The 22838-nt window shown below is 40.6% G+C and overlaps 1 protein-coding gene across 1 annotated transcript; it reads left to right on the plus strand.

Moving 5' to 3' along the window:
- The first annotated feature begins 6606 nt into the window (after nt 1-6606).
- On the plus strand, nt 6607-18966 carry LOC129696591 (uncharacterized). The gene is made up of 7 exons (XM_055634641.1): nt 6607-6704; nt 6847-7086; nt 8754-10315; nt 12741-13053; nt 17316-17411; nt 18390-18500; nt 18695-18966. Exons 2-7 carry the CDS (start codon nt 6858-6860, stop codon nt 18823-18825), a joined length of 2442 nt encoding a protein of 813 aa, XP_055490616.1. The 5' UTR covers nt 6607-6704; nt 6847-6857; the 3' UTR covers nt 18826-18966.
- Nucleotides 18967-22838: the final 3872 nt, after the last annotated feature.

The raw sequence follows: 22838 nt of genomic DNA on the forward strand, positions 1-22838 counted from the left end.
ATTAACCAACTCTGGGTCAGTAGATTTATACCAACATATTCATTATAAACACAGTGTAAGCTCAGTATAAACACAGTATAACCCTCTTGATTATCATCACGACATAAACTCAGTAACACAGTTACTTATCCTTGATGGGTCCCTCAGTATCTTGGGCAAACTTGAATGCTTTATCCGGATCGGTAAAAAAGTATTCAGTCGCTTCATAAGTACCTCGCAATTTGGATGGATGTAGTAGGCCAAATCGGAGGTCTGGTATGTCCCTCAAAATAGCTCTTGACTTAGTGAAGAGTGCTCTTTTCTTAACGACTTCGGCAGGAAAGTCTCTGAAGATTCGTATATTTTCACCTTCAAAAGTTTGGTTTCTGTTGTTGGCAACTTTCTACAGAATGTCCTCTAGAACATGGTAGTGATGTACCCTCAGAATCAACTGTCTTGGTAGAGCTGTGCTGTCTTGCCGAGCTCTCGGAGCTCTGTGAGCCCGGCCAAGTCTAGGTTTTTCATCCAAATTGAGTACATCTTGCAGTAGTTGGGCTGCAAAATATCGAAGATTTTTACCATGTTTTTTCCCTTCTTTCACTCCAACAATCCTTAGGTGCTGACGTTTGGAACACCCTTACTCGAGGTCGAGGCTTCTTTGGGGCCTTCCACGACTTCTGGTTGTCGTTTCCTCTGTGGTTGGCTTGGCAAACGTCTACCGGTCATTTAAAATGGAGTCGCGTTCTGCTGACGTCACTTACGCGACACTGAACGGTAAGTGTTTTTAAATCTGTCCGGTTTAGTTTGCGGTTAATTTTTCGGCGTTTAGCGCTGCGGAGCAAAATGGCGCGCTTCCTAAGCCGTCATAGAGCCACCGGAAGTCTCGAAAATAATTTTATTTAGAGACAAAAAAAAAGTTAATTAAAATATCTTCCTGGCAGTCAATATTGTATTCCAGTTGATTCTGGACCTATCAATCATAGAAGGCCTTAAAAACAGGAAAGGTTCTAAGCAGTGCACGCTGTCTTGATTGGTTGGCTTTCAAGGAAAATGTACATAAACATACAACCATACATGGAACATGCACTATGGAGAGTGCTAGTGGTAGAGGATAAAAAGTACAGAATTTATTAAGAGAGTAATATCAAAACAAACAACAAAGTCTTCTATGGATACAGGCTACCCCTGGGTTACATAAGTTAATTGAACTGTCTGTAAGATGATTTATCCATGACAGAAACTTCTATTTTCCATAGCTCTGCAAATCATTGCTCTACATACCTGCTATAATTATTTCTCCATCCATAATTCAACTAATGGAATAACTACAGCATCCAATCATTAATGATAACCATGAATCATTTCATTATTATTATCACATTAGAAAAATTCACTTGAAGTCGTATCTCTGTAAAGCAGGTCATTCAGAACTCGGGAAGCCTTATAGATAGAAAGGAAGAGAGTAATTTGTGTAGGTGTGGGTCCCTTAGAAAGGAAAGATGGGGAATTAGTATAAGCAAATTAGGAGATGGCAGCAAAGTTACATCAATACTCTTCATTACTCTTCACTGAACAGAACAAATCCAATCCAGCTAATTACTGCCAATCAGTCTGCACTCAGTCATTAGCAATGTGAGGGAAGCTGTCAAGTGACATTTACTGACTAATAATCCATGCCCAGTTTGGGTTTTACCAGGACCACTCCACATGTCCTTACAGTCATGGTCCAAATGTGGACAACTGCACAGATCCATGAATATTTCCATTCTCAGTAAGGGTGAGGATGCCAAAGATTTCGAAAGCATTTGTGTTCATATTCAGCTGGAGATTCTGAGTGGATGGTTGTTCTTGTCTTCCTCCAAGACACCCAATATCACAAAAGATTGTTTTCAGTCAGATTGGCTGATTCCACATGCTACAGAGAAAAGGCTGAGAGTACTGGGTGGGAATAAGCATCAAGAGGAAGATTCTACAATGGCTGGAGTTGCACCTTGAACAAAGGCAACGGTTGTGAATATTGGATATTGATCATCCCACTGCAGCACACAGCTGCTGGAGTTCCTCAAAACAATGTGTTAGGCCTGACCATCTTTCATGTATCATAAGCACAGAAGAAGTAATATTTGCAGAAAATTATAGAATATTCAATTCCCAGTTTCTCAGAATGCAAATCAGACCATGCCCAGATACATCAAGGCCCATATAAAGTTTAGACATTATGTAACAAGACACATTCATACAGCTCAAGTCCTGGGAAATTATAATTTCCACAAGAGAGAATCTTAATACCTATTCTTGACGGTCAATTGCATTATTATTACTGAGTTATTCCATATTAACATCAAGGGGATCATCGCTGACCAGAAACTCAACAAGGCCAGTTGCATAAATACTGTGGCTACAAGAGCAGGTCAGAGGCTGGGTAATCTATGCTGAATGGCACACCAGCAACCTCAACCTTTTCATCATTCACAAGACATATTAGGAGAATTGTGAAATATTATCCTCTAGCCTGAATAAATGGAGCTAAAGTAATAGAGAAAAAGATTGACACCATCTCGGACAAAGCACCCATCCACAACCCTAAACGTTGCAACATTGCCCAGATCCAAAAGATGAATATGTTTATTTGCTTAACAACCTTGAAATTATGGTCTCTATCTCCAAAACATTCTCTCACTAACACTTCAACCAATTGCCAGACTACGTTCCCTAAGATTAGGCCCAGTTCAGCCCCTTCTCAAAAAGTACTATTATTATACTGGGTCCAAAACCTCTCCCAATTGGTCTTTAAAAATTCCACACTCCATACTTTTTCAATAAAATAATTCAGTTAATATAAGTGAAATTGAAATTATAAACCTGTTACTGATACAATTATAGTAATCGGACACAGAAATAGCCCTTCTGCCAACCATGTCTATGTGGTCATAAGTAAACATCTAAGCAACTCCCATTTATTAGCACGTGGTCTATAAGTCTCTAACTTGGTGATTGAATTGCTCACTGACATTCTATTTAAATGTGGGAATACCTGCCTCCACTTCCACCACTTTACAATAAGCCTCTGGATGATAAAGTTCTTCCTTTTATCCTCTCTAAATCTCTTAAACCTCACCCCTCTAATTTCAGATGCTCGTCCTGCTGCGAGGAAAGGTTTTCTGCTATCTAACCCAGCTTATGTCCCTCATAATTTTCTGTTCCTCATCAGAACTCCATCAGCCTCCACTGCTCTAAAGTAAAAAATCCAGCCTATATAATCGTAATTCAATATCCCAGACTGTATCCCTGTGAATCTCCTCTGGTATCTCTCAATGATTTGCCAATATATCTACGTAGTTAGAACCCTGTATGATAATGCTCCTTTGCTGATTCTAAGCTCCACTCGCATAGCTTAGTTTGCGGAGGTTTATTGGGTATTCCCCATTACTGTAGTAATTGATTCCTTAATCAATTTTGCCAATTTGTACTAGTTTCTCCTTCCCTAAAATTATTCCCAGTGATTCAGACATCTAGAACCCTCCCCTTATTAGGCATTCCCATTGGGGTAGTGGCATACCAGAGAAACAGCAGCAACATCCCATTCATGTCATCATAGGAGATATTTCTGCACAGGAGAGGAAGAAGACTACAGAACTGTACTGTATCCCTTACTATACTGTAACTATATCATGAGGGAGAAGGGGCCTGCAGATACGCATTTCTCTGTTTGCATATAAGACCACAGGATATATTTTGCATCCCTGGTTCAAGGATGTCCCTGAGCAGCTGCAGGACACTCTGAAGGGGAAGGATGAACACCCAGTAGTTGTGGTGCCAACGGCATAGGTAGGAGAAGCGGTGAAGTCCTACAACATGAGTTTAGGGAGCTAGGCAGCCATTTAAAGGACAGGGCATTAAAGGTTATAATTGAATTGCTTCTGGTGGCCACAAACTAGTGAATGTGTGAATAGGATAGGTCAAATGATTACATGGCTGAAGGGATGGTGCAGGAGGTTGGTTTTTAGTAAATGGATCATTGGGATCATTTCTGGGGAAGATGGGGCATGTGCAAGTGGGACAGATTACACAGAAATCAGAACTGGTCCAGCATCCTAGCAGGGAGGTTTACTAGCACTGTCAGGGAAGGTTTAAACTAGGTTCCAATCAAGTCACGTTTATTGTCATATGCACGCATGGCGAGGTCCATGTAGAATGAAATTCTTGCTTACAATGCCATCACAAACACATAGATTAAAAACACAGCAGAAAACAAGACTTTAATTCAAAAACATAATAGGAAAAGTAGGATTAGGTTGGTTGTTAGGAAGGCAGGTTTATAAATTGTATCCAAAAATTGCCTTAATAAAAGATAGATTTTCTTTCTGTGATTGGATGCCTGTGACTTGTGGTGTCCCATATGAATCAGTGCTGGGATTCTTGATATTGGTAATACATGTGAATGATTTCGATTTGGATATAGAAGCTATGATCAGTCAGTCCGCAGATGACAAGATTGATGGAGCTGTCGATAGTGTGAAGGTAGTCTTAAGGGTCTGTCCCACTTACGCGACTTTTTCAGCGACTGCCGGCACCCCTTGTAGGTCGTTACAGGTCGTCTAAAATTTTCAACATGTTGAAAATCCAGCGGCGACCAGAACAAGGTACGACTCTTTGGGCACTATTCACGACCATACAGGCTTCACCCCGTGACATGTCGCCAGGGTGTCGCCTGTATGGTCGTGAGTAGTCTCCTAGTCACCCAAAGAGTCGTAGCCGTAGTCTTTCTGGTCACCGCTGAATTTTCAACATGTTGAAAATTTTCGGCGACCTATGACGGGTGCCGGTAGTTGCTGAAAAAGTCGCGTAAGTGGGACAGGCTCTTTAGGCTACATGGTGATATGTTGATGAAATGAGCTAAGAAATGTGAGAAAGAGTTCAATCCAGACACATGTGAGTTGGGCGCACTTATAAAGCTAGGGCATACCCCATGAATAGTAGGATCTTAGGGAATACAGAGTAACGGAAGGTCCTTGGTTTACGAGTCCATAGAGCATTGAAAGTACCAGCAAAGGTAAATAATATGGTTAAGAAGTAATATGGGATGCTAGCCTTCATTAGTAAGGGCAATAATACAAAAGCACGGAGATTATAAAACAATGGTGAGACCTCAGCTGGAGTACTGTGTACAGTTATGGTCACCATTCTATCGGAAAGATTTGATGGCGCTGAGAGGATGCAGAGAATATTCACCAGGATGTTGGAACATTTCAGTTACAAGGAGAGACTAGGCCTCTGGAGGAGAGGAATAAGAATTGAATTCTTCCATTTCAGGACATTTGACAATGTCTTGAACTCTTGACTCTTGAGGTTTGTACAATTATGTATTGGTAAGCCTGACAACAAGAAACGTTTCCCCATATCCAGGGCCATCTTAACAGCATTATAGGCCCCCGGGCAAAGCAGTGCACTGAGGTCCCTACACTTCCAGTTTCTTTATACCGAATCAATTATGCCGTCATGCACCTGCGATGTTCTTCTCCGTTTTCATGTTCTACAATACATAGATTAGCATGGGGCCCCTATGCTCGTGGGGCCCCGGGCAACTGCCCAGCGTGCCCATGCGTTAAGACGGGCCTGCCCATATCAGAGGTAGCTAAAACTAGCGGATATGGAATTAGGGTTAGGGTTAAGAGATTTAGAATGGATATGAAGGGGACCTTTTTAATCCAGAGAGTGTTGATTATTGGACATTGCCTTGCCTGCAAGAGTAACAATAGCAGGGTCACTGACAGCACTTAAGTGACTAGAATGGACTAGAATTGCCTCAGTGTAAAAGATAGATCAGTCATGATTGAATGGCGGAAGACACTCGATGGGCCGAATTACCTAATTCTGCTCCTATGACATGAAATTATAAACATGACAATGAACCAAGTGCTGATGATTAATACATATTAATATAGACATTAATACAGATAGGTTTCCATTGGTCAGCACGAATGCTGTGGGCCAAATGGCCTGATTCCATGCTGTGTGACACCATGATATTCTATGGCTCTAAACTATTTCTTTTGTTGCACTTTCATCTGTCCTATATTCCTATTCCTATATTGTACACATCAGTAAAATAGAAATAAACACGTTTCAAGATACAGAAAAGGGAGGTATTGCGAAGAGAAAACAAAGGGGAAGAACAATGAAGAATGGGAAGTATGGCAGATCCAATGACAATGGAGCAATTGAAAGAAGAAAATATCGAAACGGAAAAGTCAGAATAATCTGAAACTACAAAAGGAAACATAATGTGGGTTCTGAAAATCTTAAATAAAAAACTTGAAATTGTTTCTAATTATCTTCAGTTTGTTCTAATCACATGTGTTACTTCCATTGTCACTATAGTTCGAGGAAGGCATTAAGTTTCCCCACCTGTTGAATATTTTCATCACTAGTTTTTATCTAAAAGAGGACGGCAGAATGTTGTAGAATAACTAACTGGACCCATAATATCTGCATAAAACTAGTTCTAAAACTGTTTCGTCACACAGCTTCGAGAATCAGTGCTGTCAAATGAAATTAATGGATTCGCGTGACTGGCTGGTTGTTGGCCGCTAATTGATAAATGCACGGGTAAATAATGTTGGCAGATAAGGTATTTCGTTCCATTAGCGTTGTGTTGTGTAAATGCAAAGAGCAGGCTGATGGCTGTTCTCTCTCTCGCTTTCGCTTAGGGGTGTATGAAGTAGGTGCGTTATGGGCGATTTCAAAGCTAAAACCTGAATTTGTTGTCGTTGGTCTTGTGTGTTTATAACTTTAAAAGAATCAGTCTTTTCGAGTGAAAGTGTATTTATGTCACAAGTTTAGTTAATGCTTTTGCCTGTTTTTCAGTTGGAGCTTCGATGAATCTGACACCGATCCTGCACAATTGGGGTTTGATTTTGGTTCTTTGCGTGTCGCGAATCGCAATGAATTCTTCACCGACCTGCCAAAGACCGGAAGATGGTCACCCACCAAACCACAACCGGTCCTTCTTCTTTCAACCAATGCCTTCACCACACATGTTTGTGCCTCCTATGTCTCCTTTCGTGCACCCTCCCGCCTTCCACCCATACTTCTACCCCACAGTGGGTAAGTAAGCAGCTTTGCCAATATCCTACAGTTGCGAGTTGACTTAATCTTTTAACTGATGTTCATTTCATTCCGTGTGTTGGCCTGATTTATACGTTTGACTCAAATTTGTCGTTTCGCAACAGAATTATCCTCTTTCAGTTGGACTTTATTGATAAATTTAGTTAATGTTTGGTCTTCAGACTCGCCTGCTGTTCCAGGTTACGCTTTGACCTGTGTTCAGTTAATGACGACAGTTGGAAAACCCGGCTAGGGGCGAGTCGGTAAACCTGCCGAGGATCGATTAATTTAATCTGGATTCCTTGTTTAGTTTCCATGGAAAAGGGCTGATATTTCACCCTCTCTCTCCCGCCCACTTTGCAGTTACTGTTGAGGAGCGGTCTTCTGTAATCTAACTAGTCTAGTGTGGCTGACTGCTTTTAATGGGAGAGAAGTCGTTCAAGAAGGGACATTAATAGGGTCAATAGGGAGAAGCATTCTCTCTTAATTTAGACGTTTAAAACCAGAGGACGTGGATTTGAGTAAAGGAGTCAGTGGATTTGAGAACTTTCTACCCAGACGGTGTTTGAAATCTTGAATTCACTGCCTGAGAAGGTGGTGGAGGTGGGTGCTTCAAACATTTTTTAATACTGTTTGGACCATCCCGTCAAGGCTGAGAAGCTTGTGGGCCAAGTATTAGTAAATGGAATTGGTATATGTTGGTACTTGGTCAGTCATGGAGCAGGGAAATGTGCCCTTCAGCCTAACTCATCGAATTTGCCCAACTGAGCTCGTCCCATTTGCCTGGCCTCCACCCCTCCAAATCTTTCATATCCATGTACCCCCCCCCCCCCCCCCCCCAGTGTCCTTTAAATGTCATAAATTGAACTCACCCATACAACTTCCTCTGACAACTCCTTCCATATACACACCAATCTCTGTGTGAATGAAGTTTTATTAAAGTATCTCTCCTCGCCTGTCCCCTACTTTTAGACTCTCCTACCTTTTGGATGAAGACTGACAAATCACCTTGCCTATTCCCGTCATGATTTTGTAAAAGTCTAAGGTTACCCCCTCATCCTATAATGGTCCAAGCCTATCTAGCCTCTCCTTGCAACTTAACTTCCAGACCCTGTAACATCCTTCAGATTTTTTTTTTTTGGTGCAACCTTTCCACTTTATTAGTGTTGCTTAAAATTGTTCTACCTATAGATGGGTGATCAGAACTGTACACTTAATGGTCAGCATAGATGTGATGGGCTTTGTTTCTCTGCTTATGTGACACTGACTCTACCTTCTCCAGTGTAGTAAGAGAGGGACAATACATTTTGTCTTGCTGGTAACGTGTCCTGAAATGAAGAATTAAAAAGTGCAAGGCAGACTAATTGGCCGCTGAGCAAATGAAATGCTGGTTTCAGCTCTAGAACAAACATCAGCATGATTTGTGTTCAGCGTCATGACCTCTCCTTTTGTTGCCACTTTGATCAGGCTTGATTTTAATATTTTAATTAATTAATCAAGTGTTGGCCACAGAGGCAAACTTTGTGAAGGAATGCTAAAATACTTGGCAATTATTTTAACAGTTCCCAAAACAAATGTTGTGGCATGTGGCTTAAGAGGCTTTTAATTAGTTTGTTTGATAAAAGATTATTTGTTACTCAACTAATTTGTCCCTTCCTTCCTGTTAGAATTTGGTGGTAGCTTGTATTATCCGGTGTGTCAAATGCCATTCCCAAGAAGCTATGGCCCACAATCACCAATGCCTCACACAAACTTCAGAAGGCCCTATTTTAATTCATTTGTCGCTCGCCCAACATTTTATCACTCTACCCGATTCAGACATTATCCCTTTAGAAGGAATATGACTAGTTCAGAAGTGCAAACTGATACGAGCGAAACCAATCCGGCCCAACCGAAAAGGGCAGATGTGATCACTGAAACTATGCCAAGTGGCAGACAGGCGGCTGAAGTAAGGCACCAGAAGACCCCTGATACTGAATCAACTTCTGGCAGTGCAGATATCCTCCAGGCAAGAGTAGTGCACAAAAGAATACAGGGCGAGTCAAATGAGACGGAAGAAACTAGTGCTGCTGTGGCAACCAAGAATGCCAAGGCAGGTGGTTATGCTTTACAAAAAGAAAAAATAAGAATAGAATGCAATGAAGGAGCACCTTCTATAAATGTATGGAGGTCATTTGAAGCCACTGTACCCATATATAATACTCCTAATAAAAATGTAGAAGAAGGTGTTCAATGTAAAGTTTGGTCTGTAAATGCCTGTGAGAGTGGAGTGCCTATTTATGGTTCATTTGAAGCTGACAAAATAGTTCGGAAAATAGAAGTTCCAGAAAAGTGTACACTTCCAGCCCTATCACAGGGGGAAATGTTGCTGGATTCAAACAAATCTCCAGAAGCAGGATTTGAATCTAGCACAAAAGATGAAGTTTCATGCTACCCAGGCATGCATGATAAAATGGACAGTTTGCAATGCAAAACCAATAAAAGCTGCAAATTTCCAACAAATGAATTTGTACATGAGGCGTTGGAAAAAGCTCCATTGCAAAGGAACTCACGTGGCCGTTTCAAACGAGATGGAAAAGTGAAGAATGCAACCAATAAGGACAATGGAAAGATTATTTCAGCAGAGCCGTTAAATGAAGAAAAAATATGTGAGGTATTGAAAAGTGATGCTTCCCTTGAGTCAGCTGAAGAATACATACCTTCTGCAAGTGTGCTGGCATGGCTACAAGACCAAGCACAAAGTAATTGCTGGAAAGATGGTCCTCAAATGTTGCAGCACCATCCAAGAGTTCTTGATGTATCTTTTGAAGAAATCTCCTCAAAGGATGAGGAATCATCCTTTTCCGATGCCATGCATGGAAGACACCAACTGTCATACTCTCACCTGATGCGTAATGCCCATTCATCTTTCTACCCTGCAATCTCTACCTGCAATGATCAAATTGGCAACAAAACTGTAGGAAATCAACATCTTTCTGAGAGAGAGCAATTTTGTAGTTGTTGTAAAATAGAACTTGTAAAAGGAAAAGGCATAAAACATGTCTGCAGAAATAACTCTGCCACTTGGAATACCAGCAGCAAGGCCCTTTCTGAAATGGAGGAATTGAAAAAAGGCCAATTTCATGAGATGTCAGCATCTCGTGGACGGCGAAGATGTCGTAGAATTTCCAGAGAATCATCCAGATCGAATGGAAATAAAAAAACCCGATACTCTTCAGATTCCATTGAGGTATGATATTTTAACTATTAATTAAACATTGAGGAGCAGGAAATTGCTTCCACTGTCTTGAAATGGGTAATTTCAGGCCAGTTACTCGAGCAAATTATTTGAATAGATTCAAGAGTGACAAAATAAACCTTCATTTAGAAAAGCACTAATTCATCAGAAATTGCTGCCTGGGAAGCTGGGACTGATTAACTTGTTTCTTTTGAGATGGCAAAATGGATGGTTGAAGCAGACAGTGTTCGGCTGCATGGATTTTAGCAAGGTTTTTGATAATCACGACAGGCTAGTTTTCAAAATAAAAACCTTGTGGAGTCTAATGGAGAGTAACATTGTTTTGGTGTCTGAAAACAAAAGGTATTGGGTGCCGTATTGAGTGGGATCCATAGGGTCTGGTACGTATTATTGCATTAGAGATTTAAATTTTGAGGAAATCAAAATTTGTGGATAGAAAGATGACTGTGGTGAAGGAAGGATTTGGACTAGAGGATAGTATAGATCAAAGCTGGAGTGGGACGGGCATCATCTCTGGAGAGAAGGAATGGGTGACATTTTGCGTCGAGACCTTGTTCAGACTGGTTAGGGATAAGGGAAACGAGAGGTATAATTGATATAGAGATAAAGAACAACAAATTAAAGATGTGCAAAAAAGTAACTATGATAAAGGAAACAGGTCATTGTCTGAAGAAGGGTCTCCAGAGATGCTGCCTGTCTAGCTGAGTTACTCCAGCTTTTTGTGTGTATCTTTGGTTTAAATCAGCATCTGCAGTTCCTTCCTACATAGATCATATGATCAGTTGAATGGAAAATTAGCACGTGGAATTCTTTCTAGAGAAACGGGAGAAGGCATAGAAATGAAATGGACAAGTATAAAGGTAGAAATACGGAGGGATAGAAGAACTGGGCACCAATCTTTGGATAGCAGGGAGATGAATAAAATGATAAGGATTGTCAACTTTTTGTATCTTGTGTTATGCTACAATAAGATGCTCTACTAGTTCGACTGAATCTTGAGTATTGACAGTCCTGCAATTATTCTGGTGAGGATATTAAAGAGCCTTGATGTTGTCAGGACTAAAAGTTTAATAGAGGAAAATTAGTTGAGAATTGTGCCTTTTTGGAATGGGAAGTGGGTGAAGGTTTAGAGGCCTAGATAATTCTGAATGTAAGGATGAAGCCAAAAAACACAGGAATATAGATTTAAGGTGTATAATTGAAAATTATATGACTATGATTTTTACTTAAAAGGGTAGTTTGGAATTCCTCCTGAAAGGGTGATGGCTTTATTACATCAATACCTGGCAGTACGGATACATACCTGAAAAGCTATTACATATAAAAGCTACATTGTTTTATGAAATCATAATGTACAGCACAGAAATAGGCTTTTTTGGCCCAACTGCACCTAAATATTAAACCCATTTCCTGGTATTAGTATCCCACTAACTAAGTAATCATCCGAATACTTTTCAAACATTATAGCTGTAATGACATTCATCACCTTTGGCAGCTTGTTCACATACTCAGCACTGTCTCGGAATAAACTTGCTCCTCAGAACATTTAAATTATCCCCTCTTGCCTTAAACCTGTGATTTCTCTTTTCAGATTCCATTGCCCAGAGAAAAAGATTATGACTATCCTACCTATGCCTCTCAATTTTACAGACCTCTATTCGGTCACCTCTTGGCTCCTATATTGCAATAAAAATAAACTGGCTATCTACTCTCCCTTGTTATAACCACAATGCACTGTTCTGGGTAATATTCTGATAAATTTATTTTGCACTCTATTGCTATTACATTCTTCATGTTGTGTGGTTACTGGAACTACACACAATACTTCAAGTCTATTCAAACCAATGTTTTGTACAGCTACAACACAATGTATCGACTCTAATACTCTATGCCTCAAGGCATTGGGAAGGCAAGCATACTAAATGCCATTTGTACTACTCCATGCCACTTTTAGGGAGCTAGGGACTAGCACACCAAGGTCCCACTGTTCATCTTTGGTCTGAAGGTCTCTGCTATTTACTGTCATAACAGTATTTGTCCTCCCAAAGTGTTTTGCCTCGTTGTCTGGATTCAATTGCATCCACCCCCCGCTTTGCCCAACTTTCCAGATGATCAATCTCCTGCTATCTTTAAATAACTACCTTTGCTATATAAAACTCCAATTTTTACATAGTCTGCACATTTGTTAATCATACCTCCTACATGTGATGCACTACTTGCAAATTCCCAGTCTGAAAAATATCTGTCCACCACTACTCTACCTTCCATCACCTAGCCTGTTTTGTATCCAGTTTGCCAATATCTTGGATTGTTGGGAAGCTCTTTCAGCTGACAAGGGCAATGTGGGCTACATGGCATAACAAGGGCAATGTGGGCTACATGGCATATTGCATAACTTCTGATCTCTAATTCCAAGCAGGTTTCAGAGGAGCAAGATTATGATTCCAGGGCAGAAAATCCAGGAAAGGCAAAGGTTGGTGGATTTTCCAATACGAAAATAAGTCGTAGATCACCTAAAATCTCCCCACTTCAGTTCTCTAATCGGTTGCAACAAGAAAAAGCGAGAGCAAAGAAAAGACAAGACATGATCAAGTATATTATGAACCAACGAGAACAAACTAAGTTGGGGACTGAGCACCAGGAACGTCGGAAATCTGGGCAAATCTCAAAATTGGAACGGAAACAGAAAGGGGGGAGAAGGCACAAATATGCACGGAAAACAATGAGCGGTAAGGATTCATTGTATTGTACTATTGAATTGGATAGAGGATATACTTTTTACTTAAACTATGAAGCCCGTTTGTCAAAAAAGTAAATTGAGTGTTTTGATACTCTTTCCTCAAGAGGCTGTTAAACTCACCAGGCTTGATCAAACAGCTTTGACATCAACTTGGTCCCACCCCCCTGCTAGTTATCCTGATCTACTATTTATCCCGTTCCTTTCAATAATTATGAATTAATTTTCTCTCACCGCCCTTTATGACATTGATGCTTTTGACTATTTGAATTTTGTTATTTGCATGTTTTGCCACTGGGACTGATTCTTATTCACTCAATGAAAATCCTTGAACACCTTTACTTTAGAGAGGCAGCATGGAAACATGCCCTTCGGTCCACTGAGTCTGCGCTGACCAGCGATCATCCCGTATACTAACTATCCTACACACTGGGATCACTTCACAATTTATAGGAGCCAATTAGCCTACAAACCTGGACGCCTTTGGAGAGTGGGAGGAAACTGGAAAACCTAGAGAAAACCCACATGGTCACAGGGAGAACATACAAACTCCAAACAGACACCACCTGTCAAACCTCTACTTGTTCTCTGCTTTGGTTTCACCCAACATCTCGTCTCCATTAACTGAAGCATACAATGTTAACTTGGAAATCTATCTTCAGAATAGGCACAGTCATGTAACAATATACTTAACAGAACTAAATATCTTCACAAGGACTGCAGCTATTTAAAAGTAAGCCTCAAAGACCATGAAAGAACGGTGCAGCAGAAGAACAGGCCCGAAAGCACAATCTGAGCTGAAGATGCATACTTGAAGTAATCTCTGCCTGCATGTGATCCATATCCTTCCATTTTCTATATATTTGTGTACCTTCTAAACACCACTATTGTATCTGCTTCCACCTCCATCCCTGGCTGCTCTTTTCAGGAACATCTCAGTTTTCTAAGAAATGTAACGTGCATGTCTCCTTTAAACTTGACCCCTCTTGCCTTAAAGCTAAGTCATTTGACACTCCCACCCAGGGGAAAAAGAATTATGACCATCTACCCTATCCCTCATTATTTTATACTTCTATCAGGTCCAACCTTGAATTCCAGTACTCCAGAGAAAATAATCCAAGTATGTTCATCTTCTTGCAATACTATCCTCAAATCCAGGCAGTATCCTGATTAATCCCTTCTACATCCCTCAAAAGCCTATGACTAGAACACCACACAATTCTCCAGATGTGGTCTAACCAAAGTTTTATAAAGCTGCAACATGACTTGCTGGCTCTGTACGTCATTGCCTGAAATTGGACATGCTGATAACTGCCCTGTAATGAAATTTCAATTACTTAGTTGCCAATCTACCTTCCTGTAATCTATAATTTGGGTTTATAACCAAATGAGTTGCAGCATGAAATGAGACCATTCATTCTGAGTAGTCCAGCTAATCACATTTGCCTTTTCAAATACAGTATTTGCCCAAGTTTACTCCATTGTTTTCCCCAACCATGCAATATAGATTCGTAATCACTGTCTATGCATCACTTTCATTCTTTATCCTCATTCTTTCTTCATCTTTTGCATTCTGCTAATTGGAATCGTCTTCCTCAGACAAATTGCACCATTGGCTTTGTGTAAATCAGTTCTTCTGGATCTTTCCCACAATACAGTGTTAGTTTTCAGATCATGTGCCTGCACTGTAGAGGCAACATAGAAATTTATTGTGAATTCAAAGGTAGTTATCTAATCCCCTATAAAATAGAGGAAACAATTTTCGGAGACACATCAACATTAATCTGGGAGTGCATGATTAAAGTCTTGTAAGTGGTAGAGAAGGCAAGAAAGCAGTTGAGGTTTTTAGAATTCTGAGCTCTGTATGTGGAGGTGGGCAGTAAAGAGCAAGGAAATGCCACACTTCAATACAGATGCAAGGCTTTAAAGAAGGCAAGGGATTTACCAAAATGATTCTAGGAACGAGGGTCGTTGAGAAAAACTGCAGTGGTTCTAGAAATCCAGTGGATATTGAATGGCGGATGGGGCTTGAGGTGGTTATATGCCAATTCCTTGTATTTTCCTGTGCTCAAAGGATGCACAGTGCCCTCCATAATGTTTGGGACAAACACCCATTTATTTATTTGCCTCTGAACTCCAAAATTTGAGATTTGTAATAGAAAAAAATCACCTGTGGTTAAAGTGCACACTGTCAGATTTTATTAAAGGGTATTTTTATACATTTTGGTTTCATGTAGAAATTACAGGTGTGTGTATACATAGTCCCCCATTTCAGGGCACCATAATGTTTTGGGCACATGGTTTCACAGGTATTTGTAAGTACTCGGGTTTGTTTAAATGCCTCCTGGATGCAGGTGCAAGACAGCTCTCAGCACCTAGTCTTTCCTTCCATCACCTTTGGAAAAGTTTATTGTTGTTTATCAACATGAGGACCAAAGGTGTGCCAATGAAAGTCAAAGAAGCCATTATGAGACTGAGAAACAAGAATAAAAATGTTGGAGACATCAGCCACACCTTAGGCTTACCAAAATCAATTGTTTGGAACATCATTAAGAAGAAAGAGAGCACTGGTGAGCTTACTAATTGCAATGGGATTGGCAGGCCAAGGAAGACCTCCACAGCTGATGACAGAAGAATTCTCTATAATAAAGAAAAAACACACCTGTCCGACAGATCAGAAACGCTCTTCAGGAGTCGGGTGTGGATTTGTCAATGACCACGGTCCGCAGAAGACTTCATGAACAGAAATACAGAGGCTACACTGGAAGGTGCAAACCACTGGTTAGCTGCAAAAATAGGATGGTCAATTGTCTGCCAAGAAGTACTTAAAAGAGCAACCACGGTTCTGGAAAAAGGTCTTGTGGACAGATGAGACCAAGATTAACATATCAGAGTAATGGCAAGAGCAAAGTATGGAGGAGAGAAGGAACTGCCCAAGATCAAAAGCATACAACCTCGTCTGTGAAGCATGGTGGTGGTTTTTTTTAGGGGCTGGGCATGTATGGCTGCTGAAGGTACTGGCTCACTTGTCGTCATTGCTGATATAGCTGCTGATGGTAGTAGCATATTCTGAAGTGTATAAACACATCCTATCTGCTCAAGTTCAAACAAATGCCTCATTGGCCGGCAGTTCATTCTACAGCAAGACAATTATCCCAAGCATGCTGCTAAAGCAACAAAGGAGTTTTTCAAAACTTAAAAAATGGTCAATCACCCGATCTGAACCCAATTGAGCATGCCTTTTGTATGCTAAAGAGAACTGAAGGGGACTAGACCCCAAAACGAGCATAAGCTAAATATGGCTGCAAAACAGGCCTTGCAGAGCATAACCAGAGAAAACACTCTGCAAGTGGTAATGTCCATGAATCACAGACTTCAAGCAGTCATTACATGCAAAGGATATGCAACAAAATACTAAACATGACTGCTTTCATTTACATGACATACTGTGTCCTAAACATTATGTTGCCCTGAAATGGGGGGTGGGGGTGGGGGACTATGTATAAACACTACTGTGATTTCTACATGGTGAAACCAATGTACAAAAATGGCCTTTGTTAAAATCTGACAATGTGCACTTTAATCACATGTGGTTGTTTTCTATTACACATTTCAAATTGTGGAGTGCAGAGGGAAATAAATAAATGATGGATCTTTGTCCCAAACATCATGGAGGGCAGTGTAGATGGAGGCTATCTCAGTTGGTCAAGGACTAGGGAACACCGATAATTACCAAAAGTAACCTGTAATTTGTGCAATTGGTCTGGCATATACAGTCAGGGTGGCATTTGAAACAATGTAATTGTAGTATTCAAATGCAAGCGAGATGAGTTTCTGAAAAATTTGCAGAGCCAAGGAAAGTCATGAGAGTGGGTTCAGCTGGCTTGCTCTTGCATTCATTCTGACAGATGTCTGTAATTCTTATTTTGAGCAGTTCATCTGAACTTGACCATCAATAACTTTAAACATCCTTGCACTTTCTTTACAGGTCCCACAATACCAGTAAGTATCACAATATTCAGAAATGTCACGTTTAGTTTTGTCAAAATCCAAATGTACAGTATGTAAAGACAATGTTGTGATTCTTGCCTACGTTTTTGTAATTTGTTCCCCTCATAAACAGTAATGAGCTAAATTGGGTAGAACTAGCTTCCTGACATTCAAATTGTTGGGGGGCTAATTAGATCTATTTAAAAATTACTTTATAAATGTATTTAAGAAATTAATAAATCTGCTTTATTCATTTCTTCTAAGTACAAAATGCAAGTGAAGATTCTGTTGATGAATACTGGAATAAAGTTGGTGCAAGGCCCAAGTCGGCTACTCAGTCATTTGATGATGCAGACTCTGGTAAGAACACGTTTTCTTTCAACACTAACTATGGATTTGAACAAAGTATTCAGTTAATTCTACACAATTCTTTTAACTGAAATGCAATTATCATGCATTTGGGATGATGCCCTTCCTAGCTTAAGCTTTACCAAGATCGTATCTTAGCTAAATCAAGTTTGCAATATGACAAGGTTACACAGAAAAGCTGGAGAAACTCAGCGGGTGCAGCAGCATCTATGGAGCGAAGGAAATAGGCAACGTTTCGGGCCGAAACCCTTCTTCTGCAATATGACAATATCTTTTAGCATTTAAAACTATCAGCTGAAGTTAACTGGTTGAGGAGCTCTGCAGATTTCCACAGAATGTGTGGAGGGAAATGAACAGACTGTTTTAAGTTGGTATCCTTTAATCTCAAAGTCCTGGCAAATGTTGTCTGAATGCAGATTCTGGTAAGAACATGTAACTAATGCTGGCTGGCCTGTTGAATTCCTCCAGTGCTATTTTTAGCTCAAGATTCCAACATCTGCAGCCTTTTATCTTTATCAACTTTAGTTGCAATGCTGGTTCTCAATTGGATCTGATTGGTTTGGGTTTAATATTTATTCTCCTGCCCTTAGTCTTATGGAAAATGGATTAACATTGTATTTTGGAAGATGAGATATGAGTGTAATTGTTTAAAATGCAATTAGATTTTGGTTAACTCCACTTTTTGTAGCATTGTACTTAATTGACTTTGGGCAGTGAATGCTACACTTGAGTGGAAAGTTATGGGTTCCAATTTACTCTGGGTTACTCCGAGTACAAATTGTGGGTATACCCACACCCTGGACTACAGTTTGAAGGCAGCTCACTGTCATTTACTCAAGGACAATTAATGCTGACTTGGCCTGCAAAGCCCACATTGCTTGAATGTGAAAAACCTTAATTGGCAGCAATGCACAGGTGATATTTTATGATGAAATTGTACATTGTTTAACTAAGTTTGTTTTTGTACAGAGAAGCTGGAACAAATCAAGCCCAGTTGCAAATCAATCCCTCGGAAGAGAGCAACTCAGAAGCTTAATGAAATGGATTTCTGGAATTTATCAGATTTGCATGCATTTCAAGGTGATCCGTTAAGCAGGATCCAAGGGGACTGTAATTGGGAACTGATAAGATGGGTTAATTGCCAAGAGAATCTGCATTATTTGTACAAATTTCAGCCATCACTCCTAGATTAGAACTTTAATATTTTGACTCTTAGTGAAAATGCTGAACCATAAACTGATTTTAAATCTTGACTTTCTTTCCTTGCACTTCAGGAAATGCACTGAGGAGAGGAAGGGCTAAATGTGCCAAAAAGCCTGCACCTTTATACCATGTCAAAAAAGAGCACTTGGATGCAATTAAAAAATGCACAAGTCATTTTAAGTGCCTTCACAATGTAGAGTGATTTAAACACTGGTTAAAAATAAATTGGTGCAAAAGCAATTCATACTGTCCTGTATACTTGTATTGCTTCCTGATTTCAATAATCAAAACTAAAATATGTAAATTTCAGCTTGTATAAAACTACAACATAGAAACAGGCCTTCTGGCCCACCTTCTCCATTTCAACTAATTCCTATTGACACTAATCCAAGATTTGTGCCTTAAACCAGTTATCTAAGGTGGCTTAATGTGCCATGTTTTCAGTTTTGCAGGACATGCAACTGGGGCTTTGATAAATGTAACAACCAAATTTCTGCCCCTGATTTTACACCTTTTAATAAAGGAATTTAGTTTGTGCCCATTTACAACATGCAGTTCAAGTTGCTACTGGTGCATTAAGTGGCTGTATTAGAAAACAAGCCAATCTGGACTAATGGTCATGTGGAACTCATTTGCATTTTTATCCCCAACATGATATTCAATAAAAGAGAAACTGAGGATGAATTGCTAATGACTTGGTTGAGTTGGCTTTGAATTTTCAAGCTTTCAAATTGCTGTCACTTGTGAGATGTATAGAGCAGGGAATTTCAGATATCATAAGATCATAAATGATAGAGTAGAATTAGGCCATTAGGCCCATTCTCTCACCTAACACCATTCTCCTGCCTTCTCCCCATAACCTCCGACACCCGTCAAAAGCTTGCGAACAGAAGTTTATGAAATATAAATACAAGAAATTGGTTTGCAGAGAAAGACTTTGTAGAACAGCAATTTTCCAGAAGGAAGTTTAATTAAAGTGTTCCCTGGGTTCGGTACTGAGACGGCACGGTGGCGCGGCAGTAGAGTTACAAGAGCTATAGTGTGGAAACGGGCCCTTTGGTTCAACTTGCCCACATCTGGCAACACTCGGCCCAGCATGTCCCAGCTACACTAATTATACCTGCCTGCGTTTGGTCCATATCCCTCAACCGGTCGTATCCATGTAGAGTTGCTGTCTCCGTGTCGGAGACCTGGGTTCAATCCTGAATCTGGATGCTATTTGTGTGCAGTTTGTATGTTCTCCCACATTCCAAAGATGTGCAGGTTTGTAGGTTAATTAGCTTCTGTAAATTGTCCCGAATGTGTAGGATAGAATTGGTGTATGAGCTAGTCGGCATGGACTTGGTGGACATTGTATCTCTAAACTAAGGTAAACTAAAACTTCCCATTTTTGCTATTGAATTACTTTAATAGTATGTAAAATGTTAATTTAATAGATAAGCTTGCAAGTGCAGAAAAACGTGATAAGAATGAAGAAAACGACTGCTGATGAAATGGGCTGAAACAAGAAATGCAATAGATCAAATTCAGCAATCTAAAAGGGTGCAAGAATAGGCATGGGTGCATATGTGAATGAATAAAGATGAGTAGGAAGTGGTTAATGAAGCAAGGTCTTTATAAAGGCACGAGGACAAAAGCAAGGTAGTTAAATTTAGTGACTAAAAGGCCATTACTATTGTTCAGTTTTCACCTCTATCATTACAAAATGCTACTGAGGTTGTAGGAAAGATTAACTAGAATGATTTGGGGGATTTTAATGGCATATAATTATCTAATGAAGAATTTGGGGTGATTCTGTTGCTCTTTAGTTTGTCATAGGCCCCCCTCAGTTATGACTGATCCATGGGTGATGCATCCTAGTTGTTGGCTGCTTGCTCCAAACCTCGGCTGGAGCAGCGTCGCTTGTGGCTGAAGAGATCAATGCGGGAGTGACTGTCTCTGTCGCAAAGGTCACATTTGTGTGAGGTCGCTGGTTTGTTGAAGTTGCTGTGCTCCTTTCTGCGTGCCCGCCTGTCTGCTGCTGCGTTCAACAGTTTCTCTTCCCCTGTTTTGAGATGTTGGATCTGGGTACCTCTCCACCTCGTGCGGTCAGCTGCAAGGCTCTCCCATGACTCCACATCAATGTCGAGCACCTTCATATCTCTCTTGCAGACATCCTTGTAATGTAGCTGGGGGCGGCTGATGGTTCTCCTCCCAAATGTCAGCTCTCCATAGAGAATGTCTTTTGTAATATGGACATCCTCCATGCGGTGGACATGGCCCAGCCACCGCTGTCTGCGCTGCCTGAGTAGAGTGTACACACTGGGAAGGCCAGCGCGAGACAGGATCTTGGCGTTGAACATTCTGCCTTGCCAGGATATGCCCAGGATACGGTGGATGCTTCTAAGGTGGAAGGTGTTGAGTCTTCTCTCCTGTCTGGCATATGTAGTCATGTCTCACTGATGTAGACTGCTATCTCTGTCTTCACTGTCAGCTTTGGGTTGGTCCACATTCGAGTTGTTAGGCGAGCGAGAGTTGTAGCTGCCTTCCCCATCCTCTTATCAATCTCTGTGTCCAAGGAGAGGTTGTCGGTTACAACCTTTAGTTACCATACTTATATCTTTAGATATAACTTGTAAGCGGTTTCAGAAAGTTAGGCATATGGGATTCACGATATTTTGGTTGACTGGATACACATTTGGCTTGGTGATAGGAGGTTGAAGGTGGTAGTGGTCAATTTATCTATGCCGAAGAGTCTGTTTCCAGGCTGACTTGAGTGTGGACTGGTTCAGAAGATTAGAAGGCAATGCATGCTAAGCCTGCACTTATTGGCTGTAGTGACAAATTAGGTGATTCCTGGAGCAACTGGAAATGTTGGTCTGTGCTAATACTAAAGCATTGTTTAATTTGCTGTGAAGCTATTGCAATTATTTAATGGCAGAAATATGGCTGAACGACATGGTCAACTTCCTGGTACATAGACAGATACTAGATGCTCATTTAGTAAAGTTCCTGAAACACTGGAATTGTGATCACATAGCTCTTTTTTGCAAGCAAAAAATCTTGTACACAGTCAAAAGCCTGGAGCAGCAAACATTAAGAATTTGTTGCACAGCAACTTTGGGAAGATTCTATACTTAACACTCGAGAACTAATTTGTGCATATTCAAGCAAATCTCTTCACAACAAATCTTATCTTTGTGAAATCATGTACAATTATTTTGAGATCTAGCATTAAAAAGTTAGCTTGGTATGGCGGAGAATGTGTATGCACACCCTGAGGGGAGTCATGACAGTGCTGTCGTCTTTACACCCAGGTAATGCTATGAAAATTGGTTTTCGCAAAGCTGCAACTGCTTTGGAGCAGCTTGTTTCAACTGCAAAACAGGAACACAATGTCTACCTGCAAATTATAATGATTCAGTTCACGATGGTCCATTTACTTCAAGGCAATAACATGCATGGACTCTACTCAATTGGGAAGTGGACGAGGACCATGTAAAATTTGCCTTTGAACTGCGTTTACTCCGTAAAATGTGATTGAATCAATAACGGGGTGCTCCCTCTCTCACACACTTCCTACTCACTCCCTCACATCGCCGCTCCCTCTCACTCATGCTAAGATTTTGTTGCTTGCCCATCAATTACACGTTCCTTTCATATGCACATGTCCACTCTCACATGCACTCGAGACTACTCTCGCTCGCTGTATCATGCACATGTTCCTTCTGTCACTTGCTCCCATTTCCCACCTCTCTCATGCTCCCCTATGTGTGCCTTGTCCCTGCCCACGTTCAGCCTTCGTTCTTTTTCGCTAGCTGACCATTGTCCACGCCTGCCGCCTGTTATTCAGTCCCATTTTTAAAAAAAATCCAGGAACCGTGCAAAAAACTTCATCCGACATTCTCGGAGGCGAAATAATCATTCAATATTGTTTACCCAAATCGCAATTTTACTCCACCTCCTTGCCAATCATGTGGCCTAATGCCGTTAAATACCTTCCCTTATTTTGAGGGGCGTCTCCACCACATCCTGCCCCCCATGTCCACATAGACAGTCGCCCTCCTGTGTTTCTAGTTCCTCTTTTGCTCCCATGCCTTTCGCTTGCTTGCTCCCTCATTCATTTGTCCAGTGTCGATTGATCGGTCTTGTGTATCCCACTGCCTCGTTGTTCACTCTTTAGGCACGACTATCCTCTTGTTTATTCGCTTCTCCCTGCATCTGCTCCTACAGGTT

The sequence above is a fragment of the Leucoraja erinacea genome, chromosome 4 (genome assembly GCF_028641065.1).
Source record: "Leucoraja erinacea ecotype New England chromosome 4, Leri_hhj_1, whole genome shotgun sequence".
Lineage (NCBI taxonomy): Eukaryota > Metazoa > Chordata > Chondrichthyes > Rajiformes > Rajidae > Leucoraja > Leucoraja erinaceus.

Excerpts from the sequence above, each read along its gene's own strand:
- LOC129696591 (XM_055634641.1), top strand. The coding sequence starts at position 6,858 with ATGAATCTGACACCGATCCTGCACAATTGGGGTTTGATTTTGGTTCTT. Across the intron at positions 13,054-17,315 it reads TGCACGGAAAACAATGAGCG|TACAAAATGCAAGTGAAGAT; the intron begins GTAAGGATTCAT and ends ATTTCTTCTAAG. Across the intron at positions 17,412-18,389 it reads ATTTGATGATGCAGACTCTG|AGAAGCTGGAACAAATCAAG; the intron begins GTAAGAACACGT and ends GTTTTTGTACAG.